Genomic DNA, 20,082 nt, shown 5'->3' with positions numbered 1-20,082 from the left:
CAGACTAAAGCATCTAGAGGTACACGAGCACATGTAGGCGTGTCAATTCCGATTAGCTACGTAATCACTGTCCGGGCATGCGCAAATAAGACGCGTGCCTACTAGTACAGTCGCACAGGCGGTCTAGTAGATACACACGGAAGATGAGTTTGAGTGTTACTGTGAAATGGTGTGGGAAGGAATTTGTGTTCGATAAGCTGAGGCATAGCACGACAGTATATTCTTTGAAACTAATGATTTATGAGAAAACTGGAGTTCTACCGCACAGACAGACCCTGCTAGGACGTCGACTGAAATTGAAGGCTAAACCAAAACAGGGTAAGAAATAGAAGGTGAGATAGATACTGAACAAATTAAATAATAATTAATGAATTAGTTAGCGGTAGAGTATTCGTTGTAAACGAAAGCACTTGTGCAGTCATTCTACAGAAATTATACGAACATTTTTATTGTTTCCTGCATGGTTGTATGAGCTAGTGTAGGTGCATCTAGTTTTGCATGTTTAATTGTTTACCTGTCTACTTTTGCATCTCAGTTATCTGTGTTGTGTTAATTAATTGCATGTGTAAATTGTCTTGTTGTATTGAACTCATTGCATGTAGCAATACATTCGAATAATTAAGAACTATCTGTGTATTACAGTTTACTGTCTAGCGGGGGGGGGGGGGGGGGGGCAAGAGAATTTTATGTGGACGAAGTTTTGGTTTCATGTGTGTTAACTTCACAAATTTTGTGTCTCTTAATTCATAGCTGATACTGGCGATGTAGAACTTGCAGCTTAGCATTCACACCTTACTTTGTTGGCAGTGAACATTAATTGGGTCTGGTAGAATCAAGCTGGTATATGCTTTGCACTAGACAAGTCAGAGTGTGAAAGTTTAGGTACATTGGCATATGAGCAGGTATTCTCAAGATCGTGTTTGTGCATGTGCGTGTTCGCACTTGTGTGCATACAAGTTTACACATAGTGTGTGTGTGTGTGCGTGCATGCATGTGTGCATGCATGTGCGTGAATGCATGTGTGCATGCATGTGCGTGAATGCATGCGTGCATGTGTGCGTGCGTGTGTGCATGCATGTGTGTGTGTGTGTGTGTGTGTGTGTGTGTGTGTGTGTGTGTGCACGTGTGTGTGTGTTAATGAAACGCTCTAGTCATTTGTCCAGGGCTCTTTCTCAAGGTCACCACCATCATCACTTTTGGGATGGGTGGATTCAAAGTTTATTCAAGGTGTACAATATAAGAAAAGCAGAAGGACTGAGGCAACAAGACAGTTAGCAGATAGATGGATAAGTGTCCCTCAGCCTGGGAACAAAGTAATGTAGGTATAGAAGGGGAAGACGTAGGGGATAATCAATCGTTTTCAAAACTTTTTATGGGTCTTGATTAACGTAAGAATATTCAATCCTAATGCTCCTTCTTACAAGTCTTCTGTAAATTTTCCGGCTACAAACTCCACGAACAACGGAAGAAACGTTGCTACGAAGAAAGAGTGAAATGAATAGAGCATGCTTCTTTTACTCCCCTTGTGTTTTCCTGTACTGGAGGTGCCAGCACTTTAACTTCAACGTTTTTAAAAAGACTAGGGTCTCTATTGTCTCTGAAGCAAAACGTTGTCTACAGTACTTCTATCAACTGGATAAGATGTCACATTGGCTTTGCCTTATTACGCGCATCCATCATGTGTCTCAGAGGCCGCAGAACAAGAACACCTATCAACAAAGACATACTCTTGGCTTCGGCTGAGAGTAGACTACCTTGCAGTAGTTAAATTTTAGAATTAAATATGTGTTTAATGTAATCATTTTGCGTATGTTGCGTACAGTACTTTTGCTTAATTATTTATCTTGTACAGTGTATGATAGAGTTTGATTTTTAAATACACCAGTTCTCACAGTAATAGAAGATATTCTATAGTTTATAACATTTATAGATTTAAACATTACGTTACTACTGTTGACATTATTGAGAGCTGATATTATAGGAAAGGAAGCAGATGATGTCAGGAAACTGATTGATGTTGGAGTACAAAATGGAATGAAGATTATGATGATGGGCACAAGAGAAGAAGACATGGTGGAGTAGCACAATGTAGCTTGATGTCATAATAAATGTGTTACGCTTTGGTTTGCAGAAAGTTGAGGTTCTAAGCCCACCAGAGCATTTGCAAACAGAAGTTGTGGATGACTTTGACATAGAAGATGAAATGCAAATTCAAGAAAGGTTAATCATGACATTAACATTGATCTAAATTAGTATGTTGTAGTTTTGTAACATTAGTTAGTATTTTATAATTTTGTAACATTAATTTAATAAGGATAATGTTGAAATAAGGTAGAGGATACCATAGAATGCATATCTCAATTCATTACAATATATCGTTGCTTATCCAATCGTCTGTGAGCAGTGTCAAGGAAGGGGGTCTAATACATGAATTTTTTGCCCAGAAGTATGAAGCGGCGGAAAGGGGTCTGGCTACGCGAAGCTAATTTATGGCATAGCTATATGTCTTGTATGCAACGTCTTTTCTTCATCTGCAATCGTATATATTATTCATACTTTTAGACCTGAATATCTTCAGAAAATTGAACACCGTGTGAAGGAATATCAAGTGCATGTATTGAATGAGTCTCGTCCAGGCAAGAAATTGCTTGTTCTTGATGTTGACTACACGTTGTTTGGTGAGAAATGGATGACAACTGTTTTGTGCTCGTTATTGCTCTTATTGTTTGTTAGATCACAAATCTACGGCTGAGTCTGTTGAGATCCTCAGTCGACCACATCTCCACACATTCCTGGCTGCAGTGTATGACCAATATGACATAGCAATATGGTGTAGGTCAACTTGCTGTTTGATAGACATCTACACATCTTGCAATAATTGTTAATGTTGTTTCATATAGCGGCAACAAGCATGAAGTGGGTTGAAGTCAAAATGAAGGTACTCATTACTCAATACAATACTATGTGATGATGTTTTTGTTTCAAGTGCATTGGACTAAGCAGAGTGTTGTGAATTGTAGCTGATTTGTCAAGTGGTTGTTCTTACTAAGTAATAAGTAATGAATAATGAATGGTTTTCAGACAAAGATATTGAACACAGAAGCTAAATTTGATTCAATTGGTTGTATATAGGAATGACTATAGACTTTTATATTCACGGTTAAAACAATATGCTGATCATTTTGTGTTGATCATGGAACTGAAGTCAATAGTCATTGTAGTTCACATTTGAGCTGAAATTTTCTAAGTTGTTTTCTTGACAAAAGGTTTTTGCAAATTGGGAGGCTTCTTTACATGACATTACTTTACTTTTGGTTAAGAATTTACAGACTGGTTTGAAACTACAAACAACTGTTTCTTATTTCTAAGACGTACACCATCATATAATGTCCTTGCGACGAATGCAGTGATTGTAGACTTTATTGATATGAGAATGTGGCGTTTACTCAAATTTATGAGAAAATGTTTGTGTACATAATTAATTTCTATTTGTGTGAGACAGCGAAAGTGTGTGTCTTAATTGCAATTACGTCATTTTGGCAGGAACTTGGAGTGCTAAATAATCCGAATTACAAGATTGTTTTCATGCTGTGCAGTCTTGCTACTATTACAGTTTATTCTCTGGAGAGAAGATTTGTTGATGTTGGTCTATTTGTCTACTGTAATTGATTTGAAATGACTATACTTGGTGTGCATTGCAGGTGAAACCATTAGCTGTAATTTGGGGTAAATTTCCTCAGTATAATTGCACAAATACATTGATGGTGGATGACTTGAGAAGAAATTTTTTGATGAATCCTGCCAATGGAATAAAGGTTAGTTTAGTTGCTTTACATCTAACTAATTAAACTAGATAGACCATGTAGGTGTGGAGTTCACAGCACTGAGAGATGTTGAGCTTTGTTTGACTTGTCTAGGTAGCTTCAATCACCACTGAAAACCATGTTTGAATATATTTTGTAATATATAAATAGTAAATAGAGATGTAGATGGGCAGCTATATACTGGGCGTCACCATTGCTGTTAATTTTTTAGTGCATGGCGCCGGGCTGCACAACTCTAAATATAACCTTGGTTTGCTTTCTAGATTAGAGCATTCAAAGAAGCTCATTTCAACAGAGACAAAGACAACGAACTTTTGAAATTACTTGATTATCTTACAAGAATAGCGGATAGTAAAGATGTTACTCAACTGGACCACAGTAAATGGGAGAAGGAACTCCAGCGTCATTAATTAATTAATTAATTAATTAGTTGACGGAACTGCAACACGTGTGTGACTCTCTAAATAGATATTGTTGATATCAAGTGTTTTGGAGCAGGCGCATTCTAGACATATGTTGCAAGTTGACTGCAGCAAAATGAACGGTCCACCGCCGTGTAATATGCTGACGGAAACTGAGAGAAGGGAGTGCAAACTTCTTCTCGATAAGGTATGTACGCGTATCGACGGCAGCTTGTGTTGCTGTATCGTGTGATTATTCGTTTACGACCTGTTTACTAAGCGGAAATGACTGAACTTTGTCTCTTGCATTCGTTTAGCTCAGTACTGAAGACATTATTAGTCTGACAGACACAGTTTGTAACAGAATGGTATCTACTGATTCTCGTGAAGGTACGTCTTCCTCAAACTACGCGTTGTTTCTCTGAGGCACTTTCATTGCGTATCACATCGATCGTTCAGTCGTGCTGATGTTTGAGTCAGAGAAAGGTTTTGGGTTTTGTTTTGTTACAAGTTCAGTCGTGATCTCGTTATGACCGTCACCTCACGACAACGCCGAAAACGGAAATTTCATGACAGACTCATTGAATTTGATTTGATGATCGGACTTTTCTGTCATAAAGTCAGTGATTTGTGTTACTCATTTTGAATGTTTTGTTCTTTTGAAGAGGCTTTGGAGGCGATTCTAATGTATAGCGAAAGTGCTAAGCAGCTGTTGAGAAGAAAGAAAGTGAGAAGAGAGCACATTTTTCAGTACTTGGCTGAGAAACAGATTTATGCTTCGGCGAGCGCTGATAAAACGACTCTTATGAGGAAGGTACTTGATCTTTGGGGAACACCACCAGACGCCGGTGCAATCACACGAGTTCCGGCTGATGTGGAGGTAAGTGATGTGTAAATGTCTGTAGTCATAGGAAGATTTTGTCTGTGTCTGTTTGTGGTGGAAACATGTGAAAGTTCAGCGTCTAATTAGTAACCTGGGTGTTGGCATGCGTGTAGGCGTGACAGCTTGAATGGTCTAATTACACAAACTACTATATGAACCCTTAGATACTACTACACTATAACCTCACACTACAAATAGACAAGTGTGGATATGTGACAGGGTAAATGTTTAATTAATAGGACATGCCTTCCCAAGGTGTTTTCAAGCAGATCATCCTATGCAGCATGTGCAGTGAGATGTCACAATCTGGAACTTCACATGGACTTCGTTATAGTAGTTGAGCGATAGATAGATCAATAAGTAACAGACAGCCATTTGTCCAACAACACATAAGTAAGTGGTGGCTGGTTGGTTTAATAGTGTATTGCAGCTTTGTTGTGTTAATTGTATACCATGGCACAAAGCAATAGAAGGTATCTTTAATTAAAGGTGCCTGCTCATGATTTACCAGGCACGCGCAGACGCACACAAACGAAATGAAGCAGAACAAGGGGACGTCTTGCGGTTCACCATGTTCTATAACATAGTCTTTATTGCTACGTAGTATAAAGAAAAGGCGAATCGCGTTCTTGTCAGCCAAGACAGTTTGGCTACTGGTACTTAACATTTAAGAAAGCTAAGGACAAGTCTGTTAGGTTCTTTATCCGCACATTTAGCATTTATCATCTTGAAATAGCTTGCTGTTGAACGACAAAGCAGTGGTTTCTCTATCGTTTTCTTGTTGCATGTGACCTGGAAATGGGTGGAAACCAGAGAATTATCGTACCATCGTGATGGCATCCAAAACTTGGAGAGTGATAGTAGCCATGGAGAGGTGCTGGACACCGCCGACAATGCAGATTGTGCATCTCAGAGCTCTCTTTCTATGGCTCTGGTACATCTACTAGCCTTGAAGTTCCAGACCCATTTTTGAGTCACGTGCAACAAGGAAAAGATTGAGATTTTGCTTTGTCATTCAACAGCAAGCCATCTCTAACTGGTAAATGGTGTAAATGTGTGGATAAAGGCACGGTTTCAAGTTTGTGTGTGTGTGTCTATGAGTGGGCGTGAATTTGTGAGCTGGCACCTTTAATGATTTTTATGTGGAGTGCACACAGACACCCACACCTACACACACACACACACACATACACACACACACACACACATACACACACACACACACACACACACACACACACACACCAAGGCGATAGTACAAGTGTGTACGTGATTTCACTTACAAAACTTGCCATTATCTGATGTTGTCTTCATTTTCTAGTATCCTCCAGGTATTGATGGTGCTCTTGTTTCCCCCACGGATCCTCACTATCCATTTGCCTACCCCTGTTCTACTTATGACTTTTCCCAATATCCAGCTGTGATGTCTCAAGTTTCCTCTTCTTCACTGCAGTCTTGCCCTCCTGGCCCAAGTTCTGTAATGCGAACAATGATTACAAGTGCACAAGCTGTTGCTCAAGACATCCTAGAAGTTACAAACCGACCTTCTCAACCAGTAGAAGGTCAAAAACTAGCAGAAAAGTTTGCTCCTTGGTTCTACTCTATGTTGAATGGTGTTAGTTCGGCACTTCATCAGGTTGGTTCAGACCCAAGAATGACTTTTGGGCCCCAACATTTTTGGCCAGATGCTCAACTGTCGATCTACACTCTTCCCATGGGAGGCCATGAGGAACATACAGGACCTGACGATGTCAGTCAAGCTCTTGCTCTTCTTATTAGTTCAGGTATTTACTTCAATGCAAACTTGGATATAGATGGAGTGAAAGGGTTGATGAATCCACATGGCAGTGTTGTTATTACTGTCGCTGGAACAACTCATAAAGGACCCGAGTGTACAGGTGTATTTAAACAGTGCTTTGGACTAGTAAAGGATCCAATGATGGAAAACAACTGGAGAATCAAGTTCACAAGACTACATCTTATTCGTGGACAAGCAACACAGAAGCCAACAGCCGACCAGCCTGCAGTACTAACTCTGCCAGAATCGTGGAGTTTATGATGTCAACCGCAGATTTACCCACTTGTCCATTTGTCTTTCGTCTCTCTATTTGTACATCTGTTCGTGTGTCTACTTGTTTGTATGCACATCCACCAGTTGACACTGTTTTTTGACAATACGTAGTGTTGCCTACTTGTCGATCAGTTGGCACATGTGAAAGTGGATTGGTGTTAAGTCACTGAGTTGCAGAGGTCGTCTAAATTAAGTAACACACACCTGAAGTTAATGTACAGAGAGTATAGTGTTGCTCAACATAGATTTGTATTTGAGCTCTAGACTACAGATTAACTGATAAAATCTGGTTTTTCGATAAATAGGTAGCAATGTCATATGTACAGTACAACTACTGTAGCTTGCATTAATTGTATTGCTAGACGAAGATGTTTTCGTTACAGTCAAAGTTTGAGTATTTTCATTGTTGTAACTTGTTACAGATAGATTCGGTGAACTGAGAGCAGGACGCCATGCCACCGATATCAACAGTTCTTGTCTAAAACAATAAATGGTCTCTCCAATACATGTTGATCCAATTGCACTACACCAACAAGTGGAATGCTGATATTGTGTGTTCTGTTTGTCAGATTGTCTGCCTGCCCCTCTCTGTTTGTCGGAGTTCCTGCATGCCTGGTAGCTTTGTTTGTTTTCTGTCTGTCTGAGTCTGTCTGTCTGTAGGTGGTGATGCAAAAGATTTCAATTCAAGTGTTGATCAATGACAAAGACAAAGTCAATAGTGCAATGAATACCCCAGTCAGGCTGATATGTTTGTGTACATTCTGTGTAACTCACCTCTTTTGCTTTAATGGTCTCCAAAACTGCTGACTCTATTCTATCAGCAAAATTGTTTAATTCCATATGCCGCAGCATCATGACAGCGCTGAGGAGAAGAGCAGTTGGATTGGCTTTGTCTTGACCTGCAATGTCTGGTGCTGTCCCATGCACTGCCTCGAATATAGCAACACCATTCTGTCCAATGTTGCCACTTGGTGTCACACCAAGTCCTCCAACTAAGCCAGCACATAAATCACTGAGAATGTCTCCATACAAGTTGGGCATTACTAACACATCAAATTGGCTAGGATCCTGCACCATCTGCAAGAAGGAAAGCATACAGTACTGTCTTGAGATACTGATGTCTGTCTGTCTGTCTGTCTGTCTGTCTGTCTGACAGGTGACAAACTCACAAAACGAAATAAGAAATAAGTGAAGTCTTAACATCAAACATACAGCAAGACACACAGTGTCCAGAAAGACTTCTTCATATTTGATGTCACTATAGCGATCAGCAACTTCACGGCAACACTTCAAGAACAGACCATCTGTCATCCTCCTGTTGCAAGCAACAAGACTTCAATACCATTTACCTTTATTATCCTACTCCAAGTTTCTGCCTATAGAAAGTGTCTTATACTAGATGGCAGTCACTTACATTATGTTTGCTTTATGTACTGCTGTCACTAGCTGGCGGTTGTTGGCTGTTGCATGTGCAAATGCAAACTCAGCAACACGAAGAGAAGCATTGCGGGTGATCAGTTTGATGCTCTGAACGACACCATCTACTACCTGAAAAGCATAAAATATTTACAATAGCTCTGTGCATTTGATTGAGTGATTGTACATGCTGGTTGTCCAATGGCCTGTTGTAAGTGGGTGTCTGTTTTTGTACATGCATCTATCCTTGTGTCTGTCTCTGTCTTTCAGTGTCTGCACATTTGCAGCAGTTAAGTATGAGTTCTAGTTTTCTCTATTTGTCCCTTATTGGTGTGAGCATTCTATTTCTCTCTCAGTTGATGTAGGTTTATGTATCTGCCTCTTCCTTTCTCTCTCTCTCACCATGTGTTCTATGCCACTGTATTCACCTTCTGTGTTCTCTCTGACTGTCACCAAATTCACGTTGTTGTACAAGGTCTGAAGACCAGGTAGAGACAAACATGGTCGTATGTTTGCATAAAGATCAAAAACACTGCAAAAAGAAAACAGACACACACATAAAACAAAATACAAAATTAAAATGCAGCTAAATATCTCGAAAACGACAGATAGAAGAGTTTACAAGTTCAACTATGCTTGACTATTTCTGAATTGATCTCAGCTTGTCTTCAGAACAAGAAAAATGGTCGTCAATTTTGGAGTTTCGCTGGATTTTGTCTTCTTTCTTCTTTTTCGTCACGCATAACTCATTGACTACGGCATGTCTAAAGCTAACAACTTTGGGAAACGACCTAGAATAAGCCAACCTGTATTCTTTTGATAACAGAAAAAAGAAACATCTAAGAAAAATGATTCGTAGAATAGATTTGAACCGTCTACCCTACTTACGTCCAACAACTATTATTGTTGTAAACAATTGTTAGCAAACAATAACCAGGCAGCCAATTACAAGCTCCTGCTACCCTATGTATACATTACAGGAAGTAGGTACGTACAGACAAGGTGACAAAAGTTCTTGATGTCTCGTGTAAACCTGAAAGTAATTTCCTGCCTAGAATTAGGCAAAGAATCGCACTTTTGAATTACATGAGCAAACGGAAGTGCGTACAAGTAGTGATGCTGAACGTCATCGCAATAGCAGACGCGATATACTTCTGTTGTCAAGTAGTTGGAACACCTTCGACGAAAGCAAATTCTCAGAATGTAGCTATATAAACTGTTTGTACTATCTAGAGCCAGTGTGACCAACGACAAAATTTTGCGGACAAACAAAGTGAGTTGTCTAGAGAGCTACCGCATTGTTGTGTATCAAGGCCGACCTCTATAAGTCGCAAAATTGATGATCTCGTGCGTCAAGCAAGTCAGGTGTAGAAGCGGACTTTTTGTTGGACGCTCAGCACACCAACAGTACGTACACATACCTGCTCGGTCACGTGCACGTGCACAAATGTCGGTGTGTGCGTGTAGCGTTCAACGACATTGATGATGAAGGAGAAGCCGATGCTCTTGAAACAGGCATCTCATGTTAGTCATGTCTATCTATGCATACCTTTTGCAAGAGATCGAAATCTTTTGCAGTACATGCATGTGCACACGCACATGCACACGCACACACACACACACACACACACACACACACACACACACACACACACTACTACATGCCCATATGCTCGTAGCTCCTAAGCGAGTAGAACACAGCTCATTTGCTTGTGGTACTAGTGCAACTAAATGTAACGTCTGATTCAAACCTATACGCAGCAAACACTGCATAACTCTTTGCATATTTGCAAGTACACTCTAAACCTAAGATCCATATGCTCGAGATCTAGGTGACTATACATGTTACGATGTATACCAAATATGATTTAGGAAATGTGTATTTTTGTTACACTATAGAATTAATTAATTACTGGAGTAGGTTGTGCTTTTGCACTCCTAAAAACTTACCAAACTAGAACATAAAAATTTTTCTCTGAAAAAAAGAATAGATGTAGGGATTGTATAAAAAGTAATAGAAACAAGATTTAGATAATAGGAACTAAAGCCAGACATCATTAGTGAATCCTTCCAGCACACTAAAGGTAAAATGTAGGGAATGTGTGTTGGAAGAATTCACTAATGATGTCTGGCCTTGGTTCATATTATCTAATCTTGTTTCTATTATTTTTCATACAATCCTTACATCTATTTCTTTTTTTTCAAAGAAAATTTTTTTATGTTCTAGTGTATAAATAAATCACATATTATCACAATTAAATATATTTGGCCAGTCATCATTGATATCACCAGTTGATTATTTGTAATTATCATCTGTTAATGAGAGCACTGAAGTGTTTAACTAACCTACCATGCTGATTGTGCAATTACTATGCTTGCATAAAATTGACAACAAAAACGTCGAACATCTCCAGAATATTTGTTGGAAAAATAACGCCACATGGCTCAAGAGTTTGATGTACCATGCAGTAATGCACATGAATATAGAAATGGCTTTGATTAAATGGGCATTCACACTTTTCTCTCTCACAAAATTAATCCAATTATACGCCTAGTATTGCCTGTCTCTGTTGCAAATTGAAAGCTTTAGCAGTACCACCAGAGCCATTGCAAGCTTCACAAAAACAATCCAGCAAAATGAATTTTATATACATTGATTAATATTAATTAATTAGTAGACGTACAAAAATATCTAACTATCTAGTTATTGGATTACTCCACAGTTAACCTCTTCGGACAATTGAAGTTCAGAGGCTGGTGAGTTAGTTCGGAATGTCTTGATCATGCATGGGCATGCTTTGATATGCTGCCCTAGCAATCTCAGATATGTAACGTCCCGGATGTCGTAGGTCAAGAACCAGTCTCGTTGTCCTTAATGTTCCAGGCTTCTCTCGTGTCAAAAACGAGAGAATCCGATAACATCAAAGGCAGAACAAGTCTAGAGATATGTATAGAATATCTAATATATTTAATCAGCTATACTTTATTCACAAAGTTTACTTTAATCGTTGATTGGCGGAACTATACTCTTGGAAAAATGGTCCGGCAAATGGACCTGCCGGACCGCTTGCTATGGCCCTGCAGGTGAGTCAAGTCAAACAGCATGCATGAGACAGACGTACAGGCTGACAACTACTGTAACACAGTGTTAAGCCCTGTCCACACTAGACCAGAATGGATCGCGATCCGATCGGGATAGTGAGCGTCCACACTGCACTTTGAAAATGCTACTTCCGCCTCATTTTCGGTATAACGTAACTGATGACTGATGTGTACGTGTGTCTTCTTTGCTTGTGGAAAGTGTTGATACAGCGATGTAAGGTGAGCGAGAGCAAAGACGAGTGAGGAGTGCTAAATGTTCTGACTACACGCATAGCGTACGTGGAGGTAATGCCCACTATTTCTAATTGAATTCAACCGATCGCCACCTCGCGATGTGGATTGGATTTATCGCGATCAAATCACGATCCAGTTGCCAGTGTGGACAGGCCTGTATATGAAGCTCATACTCATCAAGGGTTAATTAAATATGATATGAAGAATTATATAAATTGGTTGCAGTCACCTATCGTGGTCAATTGCAAAACAGAGAGAGAAAGCACAATCATTTACCGTCTTAATGTGAGGTTGAGTGACACGTGACCTTTTCCTATTTCTGTTGCCAGAGGACCTGGATTCAGATAACACATCACAGCATTTCTGTCTTCGTAGTTCACATGCAACAAACCTTTTAGTCCAACTTTGTTCTTGTCAATTGAGTCAAGGACACTTTGAGGAATGGTGGTCTTGCCATCAGGAGTCCTCACTGGTGTCACATCAACTGGATCCCAATCTATGGGCACCTGAACATACCAGCAGCTCTCACTTCAATGCAAACAGATGACAGACTACGGAACAGTTAGACAAAAAAGGCCTCTCACTACAAGTTTGTTAACTATAGTACAAGTAGCTTTCACTTCGATGTTAGCCCTCAAATTTACACAAACACTAATAGTCCTTGTGCAGAAGTTGGTAGCGTGTCATTTCATTTCCCCCCCTCCCCCCGGGTATACCAAGGTTTTCTATTACGGATGTAAAGAGATGTTGTAGCACATGAATATTTTAAATGTTGACAGCGTCAGAAATGTGCGACACCTGCACCAGAGCATATCAATTTCCGTAAGTGAAGCCTTGGACACCAGACCGTCATAAGAAGAGCGCAATTTGATCTTTACAGCGTTTTTCTTGATTTAGCTAATGCTGTTTATACTTGTATTTACACTACTCTGTGTATTAATTAAGTGATAAGTAGATGAACTCGTTGCACAACGTTAAAATATGCTAAAATATGCTAATATAACTACTGCAGCAAGTGTACGTACTACATCGTATACACTGCAATTAATCTATAAAAGTAGTATGGTCACTCAATATCAGACTCTGAATCAGATTCCGAATCATCTTCATCAAAGTCAGAAGGTAGTGCTGTATCGTTCAACTTTGCGGAGGTGGAGTTAGCTTTCTCTGATTCTAGAGTGTTGGACTTTTCCTGGCATTTGTTTTTACAATTGCAACACCCGCAAACATCCGTGCATCCCAACTGGAATCAAAACATAAACATGCACATTGGTAGCTTGTACAAATGGCATACCGACGCCTCACACCGTTCCATAACGTCGTCATGGAAGGGCAATAAGTTTCCTAGGCCAGACATTGCCAGCCGAACAGAATCCAATTTTTTTGTTGTATGAGGTGGAAAGTGGCTCGTTTACCTTTCCCTCTAAAACATGACGTAGTATCGAACGCATGCATTCCTGGCAGAGCACTCACAAGATCTTAATCTAAGCTGTTTGCAATTGCTCCTAAATCAATAATTCGTCTACGTTCTTCGGTACCAGTCGACCACAATAATCTGACATCAATAGAGAATGAATGTAAATTCCAATGACTGCGACATCAGTGTCTGGCAATGATATCACGACAGTCTGCGATTGACCACCTTCCGTCGAACATGCATGTTTGGCATGAACAAACATTCTCGTGTAAGAACTGGTTCACGAAACAGTGCGTTCGAATTCCATTCTCTGACATTATCCGGTTCTACAAAGCTACGCGGTTCTACAATGACAGTGGTACTTGCACTACGCTGCACTAGTATACCATTAGTACAGTGGGTGGAACTCTTTCCAGACAACGTCTCTTCTAGGATATCATTATTAAGCAAAGACTGCAGGTCGACCAAGCTGAATGTTACTGGAAATGTATGACATAAACTCTCTCTCCTCAAGGAGTTGTTTTGCTACCGCCGTATCAACTTCGTCCAGCTGTGTGCGTGAAATACAATGCCCAAACTTGTTCACCAGAGAGAGAATTGTCGTGTTTCCCGTGAGATGACGAATTGCAGTGGATAGAGTGATATGTTAGGGCGTTTTACATTAACTCGACCGTTGTGTGTTGCATAAACTATACCTGAGCAAAAGACATTACTAATGATGAATCCGTGCATCAGTCTCCACTTGGGATGAGTGTTCGACATAAAAATCAAATGCAGTTTTCCCTCCACCTAGAATCCACGGTAGAAAATTGTACAAATTGCTAGGAATTCTAATGTCTTCTTCTGTGACGTCAACGGCTCTGGATGGCCAAGACATTTCGTTTTTTAGCTTAAGCACAAATGATCGCAATTTCATGGCTGCATGATACAATTCCGCAGATGGTGTGACAGAGTGTGTAACAGCAAGCGAAGCTGAAGAAACCAAGGATGCTCTAGATACCGAAGACGACTCTAGGAGAGCTTGAAGCACTTCTCCAGTTCTAAGGTCTGATGCATATACCACATCTCCTTCGGTCTAATTTTTCGAGCACCAAAATGCTAAACGTTGTCCAAAGCGCCGTCTCAACAGTCTTTAAGTTTTTCTGTCCGATACGTAGGATTCGAGATTTCTTCTGAAAATACATCTCAAAATATCTTGGTACGAATAACTTGTTGACGCTCTAGTATGCGTGTTTGCACAATGCTGATCACTACACTAAATGCCTCTCTGTCGGCTGCCGTAAATTTCGTCTTCAGATTCTGATGTGCAAGCATCACCATGATGGCATCGTCGTCAGCAGGAACTGCCTAGCGGGTTACTTTTGTAAAACGGACGTAGCAAGATCGGTGGTATTTAACCTCTTTGGCTTAGATATCTCCTTGTAATGCTAGTAGAAAACGTTCATCTTTGTGTAGTTGTGCGGCCTTTGTAAGGCGTTGGCACTGGTGTCCAATTCACAGGAAACGAGACGACTGTTCGTTCGTTTTTGTTTGCAGGTATTTTTTGACAAATAATACAAACCTGTAGTCGGTAACTGGAAAAGCACTTCGAACGTGTCTTGTGTTGTCACTGCGAGATTGAGCCAACAAAGGTATCGCCTCTTTCACTGCTGAGGACTCTGCTTGCTTGCGACGGAGAAGACGCAATACATTAGTTTTGTTCGTGTAGTCTTGGTAACACCAACGGTGGTAGCCTCCTCTAAGAGGATCGTTTGAAGAACTGCGGTTTCTAGACAAAAATTCGTGCGTGGGATCGCCATCTCCATTTACACGCGATACTTCGTGTAGTTTTTCCCAAATGCGATGCGAAAATTGTATAATGGGATCAGATGATGCACTTTCAACAGTATGACAGAGACAATAATCTCAGTCAAGACAAACCACCTTTGAGCTTGAAGCAAGATATACAGAACGAGCCACTTTGATGTCACTCTCCTGCAGTCGTTCAGAGTCCGTATCTGACATTATGTAACAACCTTTACTGACTGCTTGATGGTGTTGTGTACAGAGAAGGCAACGCGACAACAACAATGATAAACTCTAGTAGTATAGTACTAGTAGTAGTAGTATACTCACATCCAACCCAGATCATGTGTCAGTATAAATGCGCTTTTTATTACTATTATATACCACTGTCAACTGCTGTTGCAAAACCGCTACTTCACTACATCGTGCAGCATTCTACTTCCGTGTCACAAGCATCTATGCAGGTTGAGTCATTCTCGGTCATTTAAACCAGCATGTTAAGCCGGGTTGAGTCATTCTTATCCGGTTCATTCATTTACACCCACGTGTTGAGTCATCTTCATCATGTTGAGTCAGCTAAGTCCGGGCACATTTCTACTACGTGTGCTGTAGCTAACGCCATGAAAGAAATCCGGATATGTCTAATACGTGAAGCTAGCGAGTTGATAATTGTAAATATCAGTCGAACTCTCATGACGAAACAATTTTAGATTAGTCGTTGCAAAGTCAAATTGCCTGTACATAACAATAGAATTGCTCTAACAACACTACTGTCTGGGTACACGAGGCCAAACCCACAACATTTAATTCGTTATACCGAAAACGTCGCACGCTTCCCAGACTGCCAACATCAAAATTATTTAGTAGTCACACCAGCTCTACCAGCTGGCATCAACAAACCTTGGTATACCGGAGGGGTGAAACGAAGTTCCTAACAAAGCTTCCTACAAGTTTCTGCACAAGGACTATAATGTCTCACAACTACACCTACATGTATACAAGTAAACAAATTAACCAGTAGACATAGTAATGAGTCACACAGATGTCTTCTCTGTTGAGCTTCCCTCTTATAACTGTAAATTGACTGTTTGACAGCAACAGACAAATGGACAAGACAAATGGACAAGCAACAGCAACTCATGTAAAGACACACAAGTAAACAATGTACCAGAAGACAAGCACACAGATAACCATACAGACATGCAGACACACACACACACACACACACACACACACACACACACACGTATGTATGTATGTATGTATGTATGTATGCATATATACATACATACATACATACATACATACATACATACATACATATATATATATATATATATATATATATATATGGCTCAAAGGAACGTACGTCACGCCTTATTTTTGAGCAGAGAAGGCAGATATGCAGATGCTATGCGGTCATTGAGCTCCAATGGTTGCGCCCCCTCTCACGATCAGAAGGCCTTCGAAGAACTCCATCATAGGCATCCGTTCAACCCACCTCCCACCTGGTCTGACGATATTCCTTCACCTTTATGTGTCACTTCAGTTTCAGTTTTAGAGGCTTTGAAAGCATTTCCTCGAGCCTCTAGTCCTGGGTTCTCCAAGCTTCGTGCGCAACACCTTCTTGAGGCAGTCCTGGGTTCATCCACACCATCTGCGCAAGATTGCCTTGAGAGTTTGACTAGATGGGTCAATCTGGCCTTGTCAGGAAACATGGACAGACGAATAGCACCATGGCTCACAGGAGCCCCACTAACAGCTTTATACAAGAAGCAGGAAGGTGGAGGTATAAGGCCAATTGCCGTGGGAGAAACACTTCGCCGGTTGATTAGTCGTGTATGCTGTTCAGCCGTGAAATCTAAGCTTCCAGATATTTTCTTGCCATATGGCCAGGTAGGTGTGGGCATCCCAGGTGGTCTCGAGGCAGCGGTACATTCACTTTCCAGCTTTATTGACACTTTTGGAGATGATCCCAACTTATGCTGCCTCAAACTGGATATGTCCAATGCTTTCAACAATTGTGACCGTACTACTTTTCTGCGACGTCTTCACAGAGAGCTTCCTGAGCTTTTTGGATGGGTGCAGTGGAGCTATCACAAACCCGCAGAACTTCGTTTTGGCAACCGAAAACTCACTTCTTCTACTGGTGTTCAGCAAGGCGACCCTCTGGGTCCTTTGCTTTTTTCCTTGGTCATTCTAGATTTAGTTGATGAAATTGGGCCATTAAATGACATCAACTTAAAGTTGTGGTACCTAGATGATGGAAATTTTGTTGGACATCGTTGCAAGGTAGCTTCACTCCTAGAGCAGATGAAATCTAAAGGGTCTAGATATGGTCTTCAGCTGAACATGTCCAAGTGTGAGATATTCTGGCCTTCTGGAAACCAGTCCTTTCCGGAATTTCCGTCAGATGTGGAACGCGTCGTCGACACAAAGGGTGGTGCTGATTTTCTGGGCTCTCCTCTCTGGGGATCTGAGGTCTTTTTCAATACTAGCCTTTCAACTCGTATTGACAAAATCTGGGAAAGTCAACAACGCCTGCAAGATATTGAAGATCCTCAGGTAGAATTACTTTTACTGAGATCATGTCTGTCTTTGTGCAAACTAAACCACATACTCAGGACTGTTCCACCTGACAAAGTCCTTGGCCAACTTCAATCTTTTGACATCAACTTACGGAAGACTCTGGAATCAATAGTAGATTGTTCCTTATCAGAAAGCTCATGGCAACAAGCTACACTCCCCATTCGCCTGGGGGGCTTGGGTTTGAGGGAAGCTTCTCGATGTCACCCCGCAGCCTATCTTTCCAGTTGTAACTCTTCTCGTCACTTGGCATCCTACCTTCTATCCATGAGCAGCCAGTGGAACATGTCATATTCCGATGAGGGCCAGGCGATTGTGTTTCCAGGGGAGTCTACGGCCCAAGATTTTTTGCAACTCCTTTTACCAGATAACAACCACAAAATTGATTCCACCAGTCAGCATCAGTTGCAACTTCGGTTGGACTCTGCTTTACGGTCTTCACTCAAAGAATCGGCGAGCATAAGGGATCGAGCTCGACTGAATACCATTTCTGGTCAACACACTGGGGCATGGCTACGGGCAATACCGAACCCGAATCTCGGCCTTTCCATGCCCAAAAGAGAGTTTAGTGTGGCACTACGGATATGGTTGGGTATCCCCATTTTCCCTTCCCCAAACTCCAAACGCTGCCCTTGTGGTAACATTATTGATAAGTTTGGTGACCATCTATTGGGATGTAATCAAGGACAGAGTTTGACAACGAAACGTCATGATGCTCTATGCGAAGTGGTGTACAACGCACTGCTTACAGATGATTCTCGTTGTCGTCGGGAGGCAAGATGTAGCAGTAGCAACCAAACAAGACCAGGAGATGTTTATCATCCAGATTTCGAGCGCGGTTTGCCTGCCTACTTTGACTTATCGGTACGAAGTTCCTTACAACCGTCTTTTCTCACTCAAGCAGCAAGTCATCCAGGTGCAGCATCTGATGCAGGAGAGATGGAAAAGGACGAACGACATCACCTGAATGTGTCCAGCACAGGCAGCCTTTTTCATCCGCTAGTAGTAGAGACTCTGGGTCTCTGGACAGCTGCTAGCCTTCAAGTGCTCAAGATCATAGCACGTAGAGCTTCGTTTAAACATAATGTTTCAATTAGCCAGTCTGTTTGTCATTTTCATCAGCAACTCTCTACTAGACTGTGGTGTAGCAACGCTAAAATGATACTAGCTAGATGTAGTTTAGATGGTACTGCTAGTCCCCTATGGGACCTATAATATAATATATATGTATAATATATATATATATATAAAAAAAAAAAAAATATATATATATATATATATATATATATATATATATATATATATATATATGTATGTATGTATGTATGTATGTATATATATATATATATATATATATATATATATATATATATATATATATATATATATATATATATACGCTCACTTTTATGGACATGCCCACTTTTATTGGCTTATAATTGACTGATATGGTAGAATAAGTGGCAGGTCCAGATGGAAAAAGGGTGGTGTATATACTATATATATACAGCTTTGGTCATTACATGTATTTACAGTCTACAATTCTTATGACCACGCCTACAAATGATGGGCTATAGCCCGCTCTAGTCCATGCTACTCTCCGCCTCTGAAATAAGTTAGATTAATTAACAAGGAAAAAGGAAAAAGAACAACGTCCAGCTAAAGCGAAGGCTACAAACAGTCGCGTAATTGTAACCTCTGGTCTATAATTGTAACAAAAGGCTTCCAGAATGTTTCAAAAGGTGCATTGACCTTCTTACGAACCAACTGCATGGTTTTAATTAATATGACGTCGTAGATGCCACTGAAATCTGGCCATTATTGCAAGGGAGATTTTTCCTTTTAGTCAGTATCTTGTTATCAGAATAGTGAAAAATTTCCGGTTTCCTGCGTCAGATCCAAAGAGTGGTATACATACATGTACATATACATACGTACAGCAGACAGACAAACAGACAGACAGACAGACAGACAAAGACAGACAGAAAGCCAAACACAAGCGACAAAAACTATTAATTTATGTGTCTCGTTACTTCTTCTAATTAATTAATTAACCTTCGCAGCTGCGAATATTTTTTGAACAGCCGTCGATATTTCTGGTCCAACACCATCTCCGCTCATCAACGTCACTGTACTACTAGACTAGAATACAACTGCCAGTCATCAATTCACTCATCATTCAAAACGAATGTCAACTCCACCTGACGAGACTTTGAGATCGAAAGTAAACGCCGTATGTGCTAAGCAGAATAACGTAATTAGAATGCATAAAAACGACTACCATGATTCATACTAATGTTTTCGATGAGAAAAACCGACGCATACTTTCCCTCACCAGAGACATTCCCGGATAATTAGTTTTA

General features: G+C 40.5%; 4 protein-coding genes across 6 annotated transcripts; 3 read left to right on the top strand and 1 right to left on the bottom strand.

Annotated features, from left to right (window-relative positions):
* The first annotated feature begins 63 nt into the window (after positions 1–63).
* Positions 64–2,943, top strand: LOC134192640 (ubiquitin-like domain-containing CTD phosphatase 1). 3 transcript variants are annotated; one of them, XM_062661390.1, is made up of 6 exons: positions 64–318; positions 1,982–2,073; positions 2,132–2,220; positions 2,445–2,509; positions 2,563–2,832; positions 2,901–2,943. In XM_062661390.1, exons 1-5 carry the CDS (start codon positions 144–146, stop codon positions 2,595–2,597), a joined length of 456 nt encoding a protein of 151 aa, XP_062517374.1. In that variant the 5' UTR covers positions 64–143; the 3' UTR covers positions 2,598–2,832; positions 2,901–2,943. The 3 variants fall into 3 exon arrangements, with proteins under 3 accessions (XP_062517374.1, XP_062517375.1, XP_062517373.1); XM_062661391.1 differs by having other exon boundaries at positions 2,405–2,509; XM_062661389.1 differs by lacking the exon at positions 2,445–2,509 and having other exon boundaries at positions 65–318.
* LOC134192374 (ubiquitin-like domain-containing CTD phosphatase 1) lies at positions 2,828–4,234 on the top strand. Its single transcript, XM_062661114.1, has 5 exons — positions 2,828–2,832; positions 2,901–2,916; positions 3,544–3,642; positions 3,702–3,815; positions 4,088–4,234. Exons 1-5 carry the CDS (start codon positions 2,828–2,830, stop codon positions 4,232–4,234), a joined length of 381 nt encoding a protein of 126 aa, XP_062517098.1.
* LOC134192634 (uncharacterized protein C3orf38-like) lies at positions 4,230–7,682 on the top strand. Its single transcript, XM_062661381.1, has 4 exons — positions 4,230–4,433; positions 4,543–4,615; positions 4,891–5,105; positions 6,430–7,682. The coding sequence occupies exons 1-4, from the start codon at positions 4,338–4,340 to the stop codon at positions 7,165–7,167; spliced, it is 1,122 nt and encodes a 373-aa protein (XP_062517365.1). The 5' UTR covers positions 4,230–4,337; the 3' UTR covers positions 7,168–7,682.
* Positions 7,405–20,080, bottom strand: LOC134192635 (isocitrate dehydrogenase [NAD] subunit alpha, mitochondrial-like). The gene is made up of 10 exons (XM_062661382.1): positions 20,013–20,080; positions 19,921–19,959; positions 19,775–19,861; positions 12,323–12,437; positions 12,208–12,265; positions 8,998–9,127; positions 8,594–8,727; positions 8,392–8,494; positions 7,954–8,256; positions 7,405–7,657 (listed from the first exon to the last, which is right to left on the bottom strand). The coding sequence occupies exons 1-10, from the start codon at positions 20,061–20,063 to the stop codon at positions 7,580–7,582; spliced, it is 1,098 nt and encodes a 365-aa protein (XP_062517366.1). The 5' UTR covers positions 20,064–20,080; the 3' UTR covers positions 7,405–7,579.
* Between the last annotated feature and the right edge of the window lie 2 nt (positions 20,081–20,082).

Source organism: Corticium candelabrum, chromosome 16 (genome assembly GCF_963422355.1).
Source record: "Corticium candelabrum chromosome 16, ooCorCand1.1, whole genome shotgun sequence".
NCBI classification, from domain to species: Eukaryota; Metazoa; Porifera; class Homoscleromorpha; order Homosclerophorida; family Plakinidae; genus Corticium; species Corticium candelabrum.
The sequence above is the reverse complement of the archived record's forward strand: the minus strand, read 5'-3'. Positions and strand labels throughout refer to the sequence as shown.